This window comes from Dipodomys spectabilis, unplaced genomic scaffold (genome assembly GCF_019054845.1).
Source record: "Dipodomys spectabilis isolate Male_0828 unplaced genomic scaffold, ASM1905484v1 ptg000141l, whole genome shotgun sequence".
Classification (NCBI taxonomy): Eukaryota; Metazoa; Chordata; class Mammalia; order Rodentia; family Heteromyidae; genus Dipodomys; species Dipodomys spectabilis.
The window spans coordinates 11216629-11234064 of NW_024870818.1; the positions used below are offsets into that span (position 1 = coordinate 11216629).

At 36.1% G+C, this 17436-nt stretch overlaps 1 protein-coding gene across 1 annotated transcript in view; it reads left to right on the forward strand.

Annotated features, from left to right (window-relative positions):
- Window positions 1-17436, forward strand: part of Psme4 (proteasome activator subunit 4) — a 102446-nt gene that overhangs the window by 19488 nt on the left and 65522 nt on the right. The window contains exons 4-10 of the mRNA XM_042691131.1: window positions 7607-7651; window positions 10113-10262; window positions 11184-11247; window positions 12390-12464; window positions 13643-13765; window positions 15127-15219; window positions 16329-16594. Coding sequence (XP_042547065.1) covers window positions 7607-7651; window positions 10113-10262; window positions 11184-11247; window positions 12390-12464; window positions 13643-13765; window positions 15127-15219; window positions 16329-16594 — 816 coding nt within the window. The remainder of the gene's footprint in view (window positions 1-7606; window positions 7652-10112; window positions 10263-11183; window positions 11248-12389; window positions 12465-13642; window positions 13766-15126; window positions 15220-16328; window positions 16595-17436) is intronic.

The window sequence follows — 17436 nt, forward strand, 5'->3', positions numbered from 1 at the left end:
GAGCCACCAGCACCCAGCAAGTTACTATTTTTTTAAATTAATTGTTTTTTTTTTGGTTGGTCATGGATCTTGAACTCAGGGCCTGAGTGCTGTCCCTAAGCTTTTTTTACTCAAGGCTAGTGCTGTACTACTTTGAGCCACAGCATCAGTTCTGGTTTTTTGGTAGTTAATTGGAGATGAGCCTCATGGATTTTCTTTCCTGCCCCAGCTGGCTTGGAATAACAATCCTCAGATCTCAGCTTCCTTAGGATTATAGGCATGAGCCACCTGTGTCCAACTTCAGTAAGATTTTTGTTTTTTACTATTTCACTACCAAACATTGTCCTTCTTACTTTAAAAGCTATACAGAATTCAGCCACTTTTATAAAATCTTGTGTGATCATAAATAAATATTTGTTACTTTTCAGTGATACCACTGTTTCAGTGATACCACTGTTTGCCCTGGAAATTTTCTATTAGTGTTCTGTTATTGCTTATGACAGCCTAGCCCTGAATCTTGATAAGATGCTTACCATGTCTCTTTCTGAAGTGACACATTGTCTTTACTCTTGGGGAAAAACTTCCTTTTGTAAAGCCTTACCATGGCTGTTCTTTTAAAGAGATACTATGATTGTATTGGAATGCTCAGTGGAAAACATGATTAGCATGTTTGAGATTTTGGTTTAAATCATCGACTCAGCTCTAATTAATTGATTCTGTTCTGTATTTTGTAATTAACTATTCTGAAATGAAATTTACAAATACTGTAACCAGGTTGGGTCTAGCTCATTGTGGAGTATATGCTTAGCATGTATAAGGCCCCAGGTTCAAACCCCAGCACCAAAACCAACCAATCAAATGAACTAAACAAAAAGATACACTAACATATAATAGTGGTAATAATAATATCTGTGCTCATCAACTATTCAGTGACAAAATACAATAATGTCTTTACCTTGCTGGACACTGCAATCCTAGTTATTTAGGAGGATAAATTCAGAGTATAGCAGTTTGAGGCCAGCCCAAGCAGAAAAATTCAGTATACTTTATCTCCAAAATAACCAGCAATTAACAGGGCTAGATGTGTAAAGCTTCAGGGGAAAGAGCAACAACTGAATAAGTCTGAGTTCAAACTTTAGTACCTCCCCCCACCCCCCCAAAAAACCCCTTACTTTTAAAAGAGAAATAATAGTATTTTATTATAAAATAATAAATTTGAAACATATCATTACACTAAAAAAATGTTGTATCTAACGTGAATCTCTTAGCTGTAAAAACAGAAGTATTTTGTATCTGAAATATTAGAAAATAAGAATTTAGCATTGTAGGTGAATATTAAAATAAAAAGTATAGGGTTGGGAGGTAGCTCAGTAGCAAAGCACTTTCCTAACAAGTGCAATATCCTGGGTTCATTCCCCAGTACCAAAAAAGAAAAGACCAAACAAACAAAAAACAGTTAAAAAAAGAAACACAAACAAAATAAAAAGTATAGGACTAGGAAAACCAGCCCAGACTTACTACATGTAAAATCAATAGAGGCAAAGGATGAATAAGAAATATAAATAATGTGTGAAAGCCATAAAGAATTTGTACTGTGGATTTCTGGGGAGTGTATCAGTAAGATTGAAAGAGCTAAACAACTAATGCCAAAATAAATAATAGCCATTTATGATTTCCATTACAAATTGCTTATTGTGGTAACCATAAAAGGGTGATAATAAAAACCTTGAGTAAGGGGGTGGGAGTAAGAAGTGGTAATAAGGATTGAACCCAGGACCTTATGCATGATAGGCAAGTACTTTATCAGTTAAGCTACTTCTTCAGTCCAACATGAAGCCTTTTTAATGATATATTTTAAAATTTTTTGTTTTTGCCAATCCTGGGGCTTGAACTCAGGGCCTGAACAATGTTCCTGAGCTGTTTTGCTCAAGACTAACACTCTACCTTTTGAGCCACAGCACCACTTCCAGCCTTTTCTGTTTATGTGATACTTAAGAGTCGAACCCAGGTCTTCATGCATGCTAGGCAAGCACTCTACCACTAAACTACATTCCCAGCTCATACGATAAAATACTTTTGTCTGCTAATTGCCAATTTAATAACCTCTTGTTTAAATATCCATTAAACTAGTTTTCACTTGTAATTGGTACACAGGGATACTGTTTGGGCAAATCAAGTATAGCAATTTTTTCTTTTCAGAAATAACAGTGTTAACTAGGTTAAACAATGCTGTCTTCTCAATTTATATGTCAGTAATAATACTAGAAGTGCAACATCTTAATACTAAGCAAAAATAGTTTAAAGCAATTAAGTTTTAGATTCTGAATTTTTTTTTGTTGTTGTTGGTCATGGGGCCTGAACTCTGGGCCTAGGAGCTGTCCCTCAGCTCTTCAGCTCAAGGATAGTGCTCTACCACTTGAGCCACAGTGACACTTTGGGCTTCTTCTTCTTCTTTTTTAACTTTATGTGGTACTGAGGAATCAAACCCAGGGCCTCACGCATGCAAGGCAAGCACTCTACCACTGAGCCACCTTCCCAGCCCCATAGATTCTGAATTTTAATTGAGTAACTATAGTAGGACATTTGAAAATCTTACCAACTTGTTATATAGGGCTATTCTCTGAATTGCAGGATATCTAATATACCTGACTTTTGACCACTAAAATCAGTTGAGTTCTGTCTCCTCAGTCATTACTTTTTGTCCCATGGACCCAGTCACTAAGCACAGTGAGGACCCAGCTGCTTCCAGGCACTTCAAACCCCACCATCCCTTAGCCTCCTTCCATAGGTTGATTCTGCAAGGAAAAGGAATGATTTGTCTACTATTCAAAAATTTCATTCTTTTGACCTCTTTGCTTATGCAAGTAAGGACAATGACCTGCTTCCTTCTGGCCCAGAGGGTTATATCCATATAAGTATTTCAACAGAGAAATAACAGGAAGACCCCTTACTACTTTCCAAGGGACCACTGATAATTATGGTAAAAAGAAAAAAAGAAGAGGAACGGATAAAGGTGTTAAGAAGAAATTTGCCTTTAATGGTACTGTAATTGAGCACTTACAATATGGAGAAATATTTCAGGTACAGATTGACCAGCACAAGAACACATGCCATTTCCCAATAGAGAATGGACTGGCTACCTATCATTAGGATACCATTAGTATTGTGGCTTACTGAAACTTCAGTGAGGATTTCCTTGCTGGGAGTAGAATTTCCCTTTTTCCCTTACCACAAGTTGACTGGTCGCTCCTGCCTGTAATCTCAGGAGACTGAGATCTGAGGATTTGCAGTTTGAAGCCCAGACAGAAAAGTCAATAAGACTCTTACCTCCAGTTAACCAACCAAAAGCCAGAAATGGAACAGTGTTCATGTACATCAGTAATGGAGATGTTGTACTTTATTATAAAATGATCGTAACCTTAATTTTGAGTCAAATGACTATAAAAATGACTGCTCATTTAACTGAATTATTACAGGTTTCAAAAAATAGGTAATAGTTGGAGAATATTTGATAAACGTAGAGTGTATTTGTTGAGATTCAGAGAAAAGAATCCTGATTTTTCCATAAAGTGTTTGGCATAAGTTTCAGGAAAAAATGGTAGCTAAGCATTTACATTAAATTATGAAGATTTAAGGTAATTTTTAAAATGTGCTACTGTTACAGTTTTCCCTCTATGAAAAAAATGATCAATTTAAAAATCAGATTTACAGGTGTAGTTGTAAGTACATGGTAGTGAGCAGTCTTGACTATCACTTACTGTATATGTCTGGGATTTAGAAGTGAATATTTTCCTCATAGCTATATGAAACTAGGATGAAAGGTATAAACCTCCAAATTTGTGTAAGTTCACTGTCAGTCACTGGAGGCCATTGACTTTCCTAGATTTTTTCCTTCCTAGATCTTTTCAACACATTTGTCATGTATTAATGTCTATATAAGGAATGTCATTGTAAGGAAATTGAGGTCCAGAGAGCTAAATTCACACAGATACAGACTCATTGGTAAAAACTGGAACAAAAACTCATTCTAGGGTCTGGGAAGGTGGCTCAGTGGTAGAGTGCTTGCCTTGCATGCATGAGGCCCTGGGTTTGATTCCTTAGCACCATATAAGCAGAAGAAATCAGAAGTGGCACTGTGGCTCAAGTGGTAGAGCGCCAGCCTTGAGCTGAATTGCTGAGGGACAGAGTTCAGGCCCCACGACTGACAAAAAAAACATAAAACAAAAAACTCATTCTAAACAACAGAATTAGGACAAGAACTCTTTCTGTCCTTAATAATGAGGTGGCAGTTGAAGAGGAACTTCCCATTCAGTTTGAGGCAATAGAATCAATGTAAAAGCAAAATGAGCACAAAAAATTTTAACTCTTAACATTCAGAATAAAATTTGTTTTGGTTAAATATGTATCAATAGTTTATTAATAATAATAGACACTCATTATGTTTAATACTGGGCTGCCTAAAGGCTTCTAATGTAACATCTTATTTAATCTTTGTAACAACTTGATGAGGTAGGTATTATTGTTCATGGATGACAAAACTAAGCTATAATATTGCATTGAGGAAATTGCAGAATTAGTATTCAAATTTAAACTGACTCTTTAAGTGGAAATTGCACCATTATATGGTCGTCTATGGCTTTCTGTTTCAACTTTAACATACCATTTTTAAGAGGAAATGAAGTGTAAGAAAACCCATCCAAGACTTAGTCACTATGTATATCCCTTTCACTTAAAGAAAAAAGGAATACTTTTGAATTGTTATCACTTTACTATTGTAAATTTCCAACATTTGGAAAGTGTATACTGGTAATTCGCTCCCTCTGAAAATTAGTGAAATACAGTCTAGTACCATCTAGCCTTAACCTTTTATTTTATTTTTAAACAGAAACATTGTTCCCTTCATCTTGAGAGATTACAAGAATCACAAAAGGTCACTATACAGATATCACAGGTTAGAGAGATTGTACCCTTTTCTGGATAAAGAGCATAAACCCAATGGTACAAGCCTTATGTGTAAGAAGGGGTTGAAATTGACTTTTATTTAAATGAACTAAATCACATTCCCACAAACTTTAGTCCTTATAATAAGTGAAGTGACTCCAACAGGTGTTATAATTAACATCCTATGCCTCTTAAAGAATGAAGGGAACTAGAGAAAACATGTAGTTGTTTAGCTTTTAAAGGATTTCTACAATCATTTTCAGCATTTATCTGGAAATTTCTTGGTTTAGGGAAGTTACTAAGTCGAAGCAGCAGGTTTTCAGTGTAACATCATCTGTCAAACAAATAGTAAAGAAGGAGTAAAATTTAGCATTGAAATTTCCTGGGAAAAATAGTTTACCATTTAGAATTACCTTTTAAAGCTGGACATGGTAGCACATGTCTGTAATCCTAGCTAATCAGGAGGCGGAAGCAGGACAGGTGTGAATTCTAGGTCATTAATCCTTTGCAAAGATTGCAGTGAAACCTGTTTTTAAAGTAAACAAAACAGGCTGGGAATGTGGCTTAGTGGTGGAGTGCTTGCCTAGCATGCATGAAGCCCTGGGTTTGATTCCTCAGTACCACATAAACAGAAAAAGCCAGAAGTATCACTGTGGCTCAAGTGGTAGAGGGCTAGCCTTGAGCAAAAAAGAAGCGCAGGGACAATGCTCAGGCCCTGAATTCAAGCTCCAGGATTGGCTAAAAAAAAAAAAATTAAACAAAACAATAAAAGGTCCAGGGCTGTAGCTCAAGTAATAGAGTGCTTTTCTAGCATGTCCAGGGCCCTGGCCTCAATCTTCAGAACTGGAAAGAACAAATTCATTTAAATTGATCTTAGTTACAGACCAGTAGTTCTTTAAACCTTGTCTTTGCATTTTGCAACTTAATAAATGGTTCTTCAATTGAAACTGAAAGAAGATCCAAGATATGTGCTGTTTCTTGCCTTGAAAAAAACTACTTATTGAGTATTGTAAGTAAGTAAATATAGATGGGTATGAGTGTATTGAACAGATAGCCTTTTCATAAGCATTTTGATTATATCTAAAGGAAAAATAACAGCCATGGATTTCCAATAAGATTTAAATGTAGTTTCAGAGAAGTTTGTTCATTTCTTTTACCAGGCAAACTTGTTATTTTTTTTCTTTTTTTCTTTTTGATGAGGGAAAATAGATTAGCAAGGCCCCGTGGTCCTTATTTATTTATTTAGAAGTCTCCTAAGGAATTAGTACCTGATTTCCTCTCCATTTTTTTTCTGAGTAATTTTTAAATGAAATAGATAAATAATGAGATATAGGGTTTTTTGTGGGTTATTTTTATTTATTTTATTTTTGGTTGTATAGTATACTAGTTGCTTGTGCTAAGTTTGCTTTATGTTATCCCTTGGAATTCCTTCACAGTGTAGTTAGTTCTTTAGCTTTTAGAGAATTGGGTAGGCCTCTGTACTTAAGAATTTCAAGATGTTTAATGATAAAGTGTTTGGTGGAAGTATTGTCTAAAAGTTATTCCTCCCTTTTGTGAGACTTAGGGCTTTATTTTTACCTATACAAACACATTTATTTCAAAATTACTTCATGCCCCTTCATATTGTTTGTATTTGACTTACTTTGATTATACTATAATTAATACTATTTTTAAATATAATTTTATTATTACTTTTTTATTTATATGCTACTGAGAATAGAACCAGGGCTTCATGCATACTAAGCAAGCATTCTTTTTTTTTTTTTTTTGGGGTCCGGTCGTGGGGCCTGAACTCTGGGCCTGGGCGCTGTCCCTCAGCTCTTCAGCTCAAGGCTAGCGCTCTACCACTTGAGCCACAGTGCCACTTCCAGCTTTTTTCTTTTTGCTTATGTGGTGCTGAGGAATCGAACCGAGGGCCTCATGCATGCAAGGCAAGTGCTCTACCACTGAGCCACCTTCCTAGCCTCTAAGCAAGCATTCTTAACACTAAGCCACATTCCAGCCCCTGTAGTTAATATTTTTAATATTCCTTTTTGGTCATGAATTTAAGCAAGTATCCATGGCCTTTTTATTAAAATTTATATGTATATTTGTGTGTTGGTTTCTTTTATTCACTTGAAGCACCAACATGTTGGAATATGTGTTTCACAGACTTTGTAAGTAGCTGGTCAAAGAGATGGTTGCTCTTTTTGATTATTGTAAGCAGTTGGTGCCTTGAAGGGCCATTGAACTCTCATTAATTGATTATGAAAATTGATGTCTGGAATTTGCTAATAGAAGCACACCAGATTTTGTTATGTCTTTTGTTTATATTTTGATGTTGTAAAATGACTATAATAAAAATTATGATTTCAAATTTTTAGCCACCAAACATACTTAATTAAAGTATGGTCATTACCGCCTACTTTATAAAGATTAAAAATGACTTGTCCTCTTTCCATTATGTTTTCTTCTCTCTTGTTCATAGCAGAGAATGAATATATTGAGAGCAGAGAAAAAAAATACATTGAGGTGACTAGGTAGTTATTACTTAAAGTTCTGTTACATGAAAGGAGGATTAGTTGTGACATGTAAACATGCAATAATTAAATGTATGAGCACATATCATATATATATCATTTAATACAATTAGATATGTACATAAAATTCCTCAGTCTAATTAATTGAATGGCTTTTTCCCCTCCAGTTCTGTAGAAAATGTTCTCAAAACACTCGTGAAAAGCTGCCGACCGTAAGTAGTATATCTCACTTTATAAAGCCTGTTGTTATTTCTATGGGCCTTCCCCCATCTTTAGTATGCTTTGAAGAGGAAATTAAAGGTATAAGTAGTTTTTGACATCCTGATAATAGTCATTGAACACAACATATCTTTTCTAGCTCTTGAACTAAAATTTTTATGTTTCATTTTTTAATTTAGAAAAATTAAATCACTTATTAAACAGTAAGAATACCATAATTTACATAGTGTCATTTTCTGAAAAAGTTTCTTAGAGTATTATTATTCCGATAAGAGATATATTCTAAAACAAGCATTCTCAATATTGTAATAAAATAAGTAATAACAAAAAAGTGGTCTATAAGTTTTTTACTATGTTCTCCCTTGGCAGAATACTTAACTTGAAATATTCCATATTCTAATCATTAAAGGTGAATAAAGGTATAATTTTATATTAAAGTTCATTTTTATATATTTGAATTATTTTTTATTTTTGTTATTAGGCTATTCTGAGATTTTTCTTTCAACAATGCAGTAAATTCTTTTGAATGGGAAGCCCTGTGTTTTATTTATTTAGTTATTTAATAAGTTTTTTTTTTTTTTGTCGGTCGTGGGGCTTGAACTCTGGGCCTGGGCGCTGTCCCTCAGCTCTTCAGCTCAAGGCGAGCGCTCTACCACTTGAGCTACAGTGCCACTTCCGGTTTTCTGGTGGTTTATTGGAGATAGGAGTCTCACGGTCTCTCCTGCCCGGGCTGGCTTTGAACCGCGATCCTCAGATCTCAGCCTCCTGAGTAGCTAGGATTACAGGCGTGAGCCACCAGCGCCCGGCTTATTTAATAAGTTATTTATTATTGACCCACATATTACTCAGTACTGGGCAAATTTATTTTTAGGATATAAGACCCTCATAAGAGGCTTAAGACCTAGCCTGAGTCACAGGTCACCTCCAGTGTTTAGTGGTAGGCAGTTTTTTTTTTATCCATTTGGCTTTCTCATTGCAAGCTTATTACCAAGGAACTCTCAGACTTTTATTTTGGATTATTAGTCTAGCAATTGACTCAGAAAAATTAGGATTTTTTAAAAAGGTGGAACATAGTTTTATAGCTAACGTTTTAAACAAGCACCTGACATGTAATGTCTCGTGAGCTCCATGAAAATATTATTAAAAATGTAATTTTAGGGCTGGGAATGTGGCTTAGTGATAGAGTGCTTGCCTAGCATGCATGAAGCCCTGGATTCAATTCCTCAGTACTATATAAACAGAAAAAGCCAGAAGAACTGCTGTGGATCAAGTGGTAGAGTGTCAGCCTTGAGCAAAAGAAGCTGAGGGATAGTACCCAGGCCCTGAGTCAAGCCCCAAAACTGGCCAAAAAAAAAATATAATAATAATAATTTTATTTTTCACATTAAGAAGTGATGATTTAAATTACTAGTAGGATTAATGGTACATTTTATATGTCAAAAATTTAAGTACATTTAAAGGGGTTTTCTAGCTAAGTTTCTTGGATATTATTACTCTTAATTTTAAATTGCCTTTTTTTTTGGTCTGTCATGGGACTTAACTCTGGGCCTGGGCGCTGGTACCTCAGCTCTTCAGTTCAAGGGGAGCACTCTATCACTTGAGCCACAGTGCCGCTTCCTGGTTTTCTGAGCAGTTTATTGAAGATAAGAGTCTCACAGACTTTCCTGCCGGGGCTGGCTTTGAACCACGATCCTCAGATCTCAGCCTCCTGAGGAGCTAGGATTACAGGCGTGAGCCACAGGCACCTAGCTATTTTAAATCTCTTTAAAATGTGTGTGTGTGTGTGTGTGTGTGTGTGTGTGTGTGTGTGTGTGTGTGTGTCTTTTTTCCTTTTGCGTTTTCACTCAAGGCTGGTACTCAACCACTTGAGCTACAGGTCTACTTCTGGATTTTTTGGTGGTCATTTGGAGCTAAGGGTCTCATGAGGAACTTACTGGTTCTTAAATACTAAGGAAGCTTCCCCTGGCTTATCTTTAAATCTCAGCCTCCTAAGTTATAGGTGTGAACCACTGGCATTTGGTTCAAATTTTTTTTAAGTTATTTAAGCATACAAAGGGGTTTCAGCTCAACATGTCAATTTATGTAGTATTAAGTGACTTTGTTTTGAGTTGATCATTATCAACGTCATAACATTTTTGAAATTGTTAGATAAGACTTTACTTCCATGCTAAGTATATTTGAGTATTTTATGTTTATAAATATATTTATTGTAGGCCCATTCAGCCATTTGTAGTGTGTGATCTACCTAATTAAAGTCTGTTTCTTTTCCCTCCGTACCCCTTTTTTCTTTTTCAGTACTAGGGAATGAACCCAGGGCTTCATACATGCTAGGCGAAGCACTATAGTATGAGTCCTTAACTTTTTCTTAACCCTTTTTTGTTAGTCAGATACCAGTTGATGTTATGGAATTTTTAATGTAATAATCTGATACTTGAAAATCTTCTTTTTTATTAGATATTTTCCAGCAGATGCAACAGCAGAAATGCTAGAAGAATGGCGACCTTTAATGTGCCCTTTTGATGTGACAATGCAAAAGGCCATCACTTATTTTGAAATATTTCTTCCTACCTCCCTTCCTCCAGAGCTTCATCATAAAGGTTTTAAGTAAGTATATACATATTTGGCAAATTCTAAAATAGGGTAACAGTTTTACTCACACTTTTTTTTTTTGGTCAGTTATGAGGCTTGAACTCAGGGTGTGGGCTCTGACCTTGAACTCTTTTGCTCAAGGCTAGGGCTCTACCATTTGAGCCACAGTTCCACTTCCAGACTTCTGGTAATTATTTGGAGCTAAGAGTCTCTCACAGGACTTTCCTTCTTGGGCTATCTTTGAACCATGATATTCAGATCTCAACTTTTTAAGTAGCTAGGATTACCAGTGCTAGCTGCACTTATAATCTTGTAAAAGAAGCTTAAAATAAATCTTGCAGACCCATCCATTATGTTTATTATATTTGAAATGTAAAATTGTAAATCAAAAGAGGAAAATGCTTGTTTAACTAGCCAAATGAAAATGAGTTTTGGGAGGGATCAGAGAGGATGATGCAAGGGGTTAAGTCAATCGATACACATTGTACCTACAAACTGACTTGTTGAATGGTCCAACTACTTAAAGATAATAAAAATATAATTTAAAAATCCAAAATAAAAAGAACAAGAGTTTTAAGGAATATGGTGAGAGAGAAAGGGAGAATGAACAAGTAGTTACAGGGAAACATTAAAGGTAAAAGGAAAGTCAGGAAGTAGAAAGAGGCTAGTTGTAAATGGTTGTTAATTATTGACATTAATGTGACATAGCAGAAATTTAATAGATGAAACCACATTTTGTAGCATAAATAAATTGGAAAAAAATTAGCATTCAAGGAAGAAATACTCTTTTGTGCCATTAAGTTTGTAACTTGCAGCATTATTTTTTCTAGGTTGTGTAGAGATCAGTAAGAATAATAGATATTAAAAATACAAAGGATACGTGGCTTTGAATCACTGTAATCAATTGCTATTCATAACAACATTTTTCTTCTTCAGACTTTGGTTTGATGAATTAATTGGCCTTTGGGTTTCAGTGCAAAATCTCCCACAGTGGGAGGGGGTAAGTATCCCATTTTGTTCATCCTAAACTTTTTTTTTGTTTTGGTCGGTCGTGGGGCTTGAACTCTGGGCATGGGCGCTGTCCCTCAGCTCTTCAGCTCAAGGCCCTCACTCTACCACTTGAGCCACAGGGCCACTTCAAGTTTTCGAGTGGTTTATAAGAGTCTCACAGACTTTCCTGCCCCCCTGCCCTTTGAACCACAATCCTCAGATCTCAGCCTTCTGAGTAACTAGGAATATAGGCTTACTTTTTTTTTTTAAGTATACATTAGTTGTTCAAGGGGGTTTCACTGTGACGTGTCTATACATGCGTACACAATGTACTCCTACCAGATCAAACCATTCTATTAGTTTCCTAATTGCAATTGGTTTCATTTATTTATTTGTTTATTGTCTCTGGTCTTATTTTTTGCTGGTTCTTTGATATTAGTCTCTTGGCCTGAGCCTCCTGAGTGTTAGAATTAGAGGTGGTTTCACCAGGGCCTAACTGTACTCTTTTTTTCTTTGGTAGTCCTGGGGCTTGAACTCAGGGCCTGGGCACTGTCCCTGAGCTCCTTTTGATCAAGGCTAGCACTCTGCCACTTGAGCCACAGCTCCATTTTTGGCCTTTTGGTGGATAATTAGAAATAAGAGTTTCATAGACTGTTTTTCCCTGGCTGGCTTCGTACTGCAGTCTTCAGATCTAAGCCTCCTAAGCAGCTAGGATTTTAGGTGTGAAATACCAGTGCCTGGTCTCTCAAATAGTGGATTTTTAAAACATACTTATTAGACTAAAATTTACATTTGTTTGCATTATGGATGATGCTTTGTTATTTTTCTTTCTGAAAGTATTTCAATTGCAATTGATTTTAATTGGGTAATGAATCAGACCTTAAAATTGGAGCTTTTAAATTCTAAGTCATAACTATGTAAGTTGTGCTAATGATTTCTGAAATTAACAAGTGAGGAAGTAGATTTGGTAGTGTACATCTATAATCCTAGCACTTGGGTGGATGAGGCAGTTTGAGGCCATTCATGTGTATATGGTTCGAAGTTAGCCTCGACTATACAAGGAGAGCTTGCCTCAGAATACCTAAACAAGGAAAGTGTGACTTTAACATTTAAAAACTGTTTACTTATCTTTCTTTTTTTGTTTATTTTCAGCAACTAGTAAATCTATTTGCTCGGTTGGCTACAGATAATATAGGGTACATTGATTGGGACCCATATGTACCAAAGGTAATTATGATTATTTGAACATATATACAATAATGCTAACATCAGTTTTGTTGTAGATGATAATTGTTTTTGGTAGTTTTTTGCTTCTTTTTATTCTAATGCCAAGTGCCACTTAAGATTTTTTGGGGTATTAGTAGAAACTGAAGATGAGTCAGTTATTTTTCAGAAGTGAACTTGGGTACCAGAAGTACATGAATTGTGTCTTACCCATGAAGGCTATAAACTATGTTTCCTATTGGGAAATCTAGAAGTACCAAGTATATTACTAAAGGTATCATACATTAATACCTTCCAATTTTTTTTTAGTATATTTGATTGCTACTCTATAGTGCTGCCCACTTTCTAGATGTCAGTATTCATTTTCTTAGAACCATCTCTAGGTGCAGTGTTATTTAACACTGCATCTTTGGTATTATTTCACCTGCTGTGGAATCACTTACGGAGCTTTAATAGGCGCACACACAGACATTAGAGCAGGGCTGGGACTCAGTCGAAAGGCTCTGGTTGTGTTTGTTGTGCTATCTTCCTTTCTTGTTGGCTTCTGATTGGGAGGAAAAATAACTTCTTTTTTTTCACATTTGGGTCCCTGTCAGTAATGATAGATTTAAAATACAAAATTAATCATCTTAAAACACAACTATTAAGTGATTGCTTAAAATACAAATACTTAGGGATAAAATAAAGTCAACATGAATTTTTTTTTTTTTTTTTTTTTGGTCCGGTCGTGGGGCCTGAACTCTGGGCCTGGGCGCTGTCCCTCAGCTCTTCAGCTCAAGGCTAGCACTCTACCACTTGAGCCACAGCGCCACTTCCGGCTTTTTTCTTTTTGTTTATGTGGTGCTGAGGAATCGAACCCAGGACCTCAGGCATCCAAGGCAAGTTCTCTACCACTGAGCCACCTTCCCAGCCCCTCAATATGAAAAATTTTAAGAGAGAAAGCAATCTGTTGGAAGATACTGGGTTTATGCTGTTGGACATAGAATTGCAACATAGGAAAATTGTTTAGCAAGCGCTCTACCACTGAGCCACCTTCCCAGCCCGATGTCTGTGTTTATATCAGGACACCCATGATAAAATGAGAATATAGTCAATAACTAATATAAAACACCTAGGTTATTTTAAGGATTTTGATAAGTCAATTTTTTTCTTTACCTTTTTTTTTTTTTTCCTTCTCACAGATATTTACAAGAATTCTAAGAAGCCTGAACCTACCAGTGGGAAGCAGTCAAGTGTTAGTCCCAAGATTTTTAACAAATGCTTATGATATAGGACATGCTGTAATATGGATTACTGCCATGATGGTTTGTAATAAATTATGTTTGTTTTATGTAATTAACTTCTATTTTTGTCTTAACTACAAAAATTCAAGTCCAGGTTAGTTGTCACTTGAATCTTGGATTTTTTTTTTCTTTTCATTTTTCTTTTTGGTCAGTCGTGGGGCTTGAACTCTGGCCTGGGCACTGTCCCTCAGCTCTTCAGCTCAAGGCTAGTACTCTACCACTTCTGGTTTTCTGAGTGGTTATTGGAGATGAGAGTCTCATAGCCTTTTCTGCCAGGGCTGGCTTTGAACGGAGATCTTTATAGTCTAAGAATCAAACAAAGATAGAATTAGAACTTAGTGTCCAGTGGGAGAATGATGGAAGGAGTAACATTGATCAAGATGCATTGGGTGACTTGGCTTATACAATTCTAACTTCTTTGTATAACTAATAATAATTTAAAAACCAAACGAAATCTGGTTACTGTATCTTTTCAGAAACTGGGTTTTTTTGTTGGTTGATTTTTTTGGGGGGTGGGGGGTGGGGTGGGTGGGCAGTACTGGAGACAGAACCCAGAGCCTTGTGTATGCCAGGCCAGTGTTGTACCACTGAGCCATACCTCCAGGCCAAAGAAATTTTTGTCGTACCTGGGGTTTGAACTCTGAGTCTGGGTGCTGTCCCAGGCTCTTCAGCTCAAGGCTAGTGCTCTACCAATTGACAGCACCACTTCTGGTTTTCTGAGTGGTTTATTGGAGATAAGAGTCTCATGGCTTTTCCTGCCCTGGCTGGCTTTGAACCATAATCCTTAGATCTCAGCCTCCTAAATAGCTAGGATTACAGGAATGAGTCACTGTCACCCAGCGAAACTTTTTTTTTTAAAGAAGGACTTATTTTAGTATACAGAATAGAGAAACATTTTGAATCCAGATGTGGCCAAATACGATCATTTTAAACATCTAGAAGTAATGAAAACATATCTGAATGTCTTTATGTACATTTTCCCTCATTTCATACACTGAGAAAGTCACTTGAATGATGTAAGGAATGTTTCCTATGCATTTATTACCACTTTTGTTTATTTTAGTATGCTGGTAATGTTAAACTTTAATATCCATATTATTTGGCTTCAGAATGGTTTAATATATATTACTTTCTGAAGTTGGAAGGTACTTTGTTTTATAATTCTGTTTTAAGTAAGTTGCTCTTTTTAATAGAATGTTTTAAATTGATTTTCGTGAAATTCATTGGAGAATTGCTTTTGACTCTTATTTAGAGGTAGAATTGTTTTTTGTCAGCAGGATGAAGAGGAAATACATTAGAGATTGATTTATAGAGTTGGCCTGTTAATAGCTTTATTTTTGCAGTATGTTGTGGGCACTCATATTTTTCTGTTGTTTGGACAGGGTGGACCAAGTAAGCTAGTGCAAAAACACTTAGCTGGTTTGTTTAACAGCATCACATCTTTTTATCATCCTTCAAATAATGGGCGCTGGCTGGTGAGTACATTCATTTTGCAATGTTCTGTCTGAAAATTTAAAAAATGTTATAATTGGCTACTTATTATGTGGTGTACAATAACATTTGGTGTCCTTCATATGATTAGACTCAAGTTAATATATTTATGAAACATTCAGAAATAAATTAATAGCCAGATTCTGGTGGCTCACGCCTGTAACGCAGGAGGCTGAGATCTGAGGATCGCGGTTCAAAGCCAGGCCAGGCCGGGCAGGAAAGGCCATGAGACTCTCATCTCCAATAAACCACTAGAAAAACCAGAAGTGGCGCTGTGGCTCAAGTGGTAGTGTGCTCGCTTTGGGTGCTGGGGGACAGCACCCAAGCCCAGAGTTCAAGCTCCAGGACTGATAAATAAATAAAGATAATACCATTTGGTAACTACTGAGAAAATGCCATATTTGTCAACAAAATTGTAATTGTCACAAAACCATAACATCGTTTTTTCTATTTTGTTATGTTGGCTGTTTCTGTTTTCCTTTTATTTTGTTTTTTAATTGCCTGCCTGAAATGGGTTTTCATGTAATGGAAAACTTATATGATGCTGAAAACTTGCAAAGGTGGAATTTATAGGCTCACTCTGTAATCTTAGCTACTTAAGAAAGGCTGAAATCTGAGGATCACAGTATGAAGCCAGCCCAGGCAGGGGAACGTTCCTGAGACTCTTACCTCCAATTATAACAACCAAAAGTTGGAAGTAGAAGTGGTAGAGTATAAAACTCAGGAACAGCCGGCAGGCCCTGAATTCAAGACCCAGAATTGGGATTAAAACAAAAAAAACCCTAGAATTTAGGGGTAGGTATAGTTTTGAATTTCTGTAATCCAAGCACCTAGAAGGAAGAGGAGGTTAGGGGATTGCAAAGCTAGCTTAGGCTATGTAGTGAGGCCCTGTATTAAGAAACAAACATCCCTAAATCTTGGAATTTAAAACTCATGTTTATTAATTTTATCAATAATTAGCATGTTTTATTCATTGTAGTTTTGATATGCAGATCTTTATATTTTTCAAGCTGTTAAAAATTTCTTTTGAGTGGATAGACAGGAGTCTTTTGAAAAGTTGAAACTACCTGAACTTTGTGTTTCTATATACCAGAACAAGTTAATGAAACTACTTCAGAGATTGCCAAACAGTGTTGTTAGAAGATTACATCGTGAAAGATACAAGAAGCCCTCTTGGTTAACTCCTGTGCCTGATAGCCATAAGCTTACTGATCAAGATGTTACAGACTTTGTACAATGCATTATTCAGCCTGTTCTCTTGGCTATGTTTAGCAAAACTGGTAGTCTAGAAGCAGCCCAAGCGCTGCAGAATCTTGCACTCATGAGACCTGAGCTGGTAATACCCCCTGTACTTGAAAGGTAAGTACAGCTTTACATGTTTTGTAGAGCCTCAGCCATAGCTGACTTAATCCTATTTGTTCCCTCTCTCTTTCTGCTTGTTTCTTTGCCTGTGTATTTTCATCAAATTACCACTAAGGTTGGGTTCCAGTGGCTCATGTCTATAATCCTAGCTACTCAGGAGTCTGAGATCTGAGGATCATGGTTCAAAGCCAACCTGTGCAACAAAGTCCATTGAGACTATTATCTTCAATAAAATATATAGAAAAGGCTGGTAGTGGCATTGTGGCTCAAGTGATGGAGCACTAGTTTTGAGCAAAAGTAGCTGCAGGACCAACTCTTCCACACGTACCCCAAAAATATTGACAATGTGACAAGGATTAATAATTAGAACAGAATTTCATTAGCTTTTAATTTTTGTTTTATGTAACTTTAGGTATATTGCTTTTATAATACGAATCTTGTCACATTTATTTGCATGCAGAACAGGAATCAATAAGCTGGGTGTGGCAGTTCATATTTGTAGTCCTTAGCTGAAATGAGAAAGGGGCGCAGGTAGGTAAAATTAATAATTGGCTATGGATAAAAATTTTGGACCCTACTTTAGAAAGCAACTAAAATGAAAAGGACTGGTGATGAAACTCAAATGGTAAGTGTGAACTCTGAATTTAAACTCAGTATCTAAAAAAGAAAAGACAATTAAAAATGCATCCCCAGAGATGAGTATAGTTTTTTTTGTGTGTGTGTGATGTTGCTGAGGATCAAACCTAAAATCTTGTATATCATAGATAAATGCTCTGCTGTTGAGTAAGATTCCCATCTCTTTTATGGTTTTTTTGTTGTTTTTCTTTCTGGTATCAGAA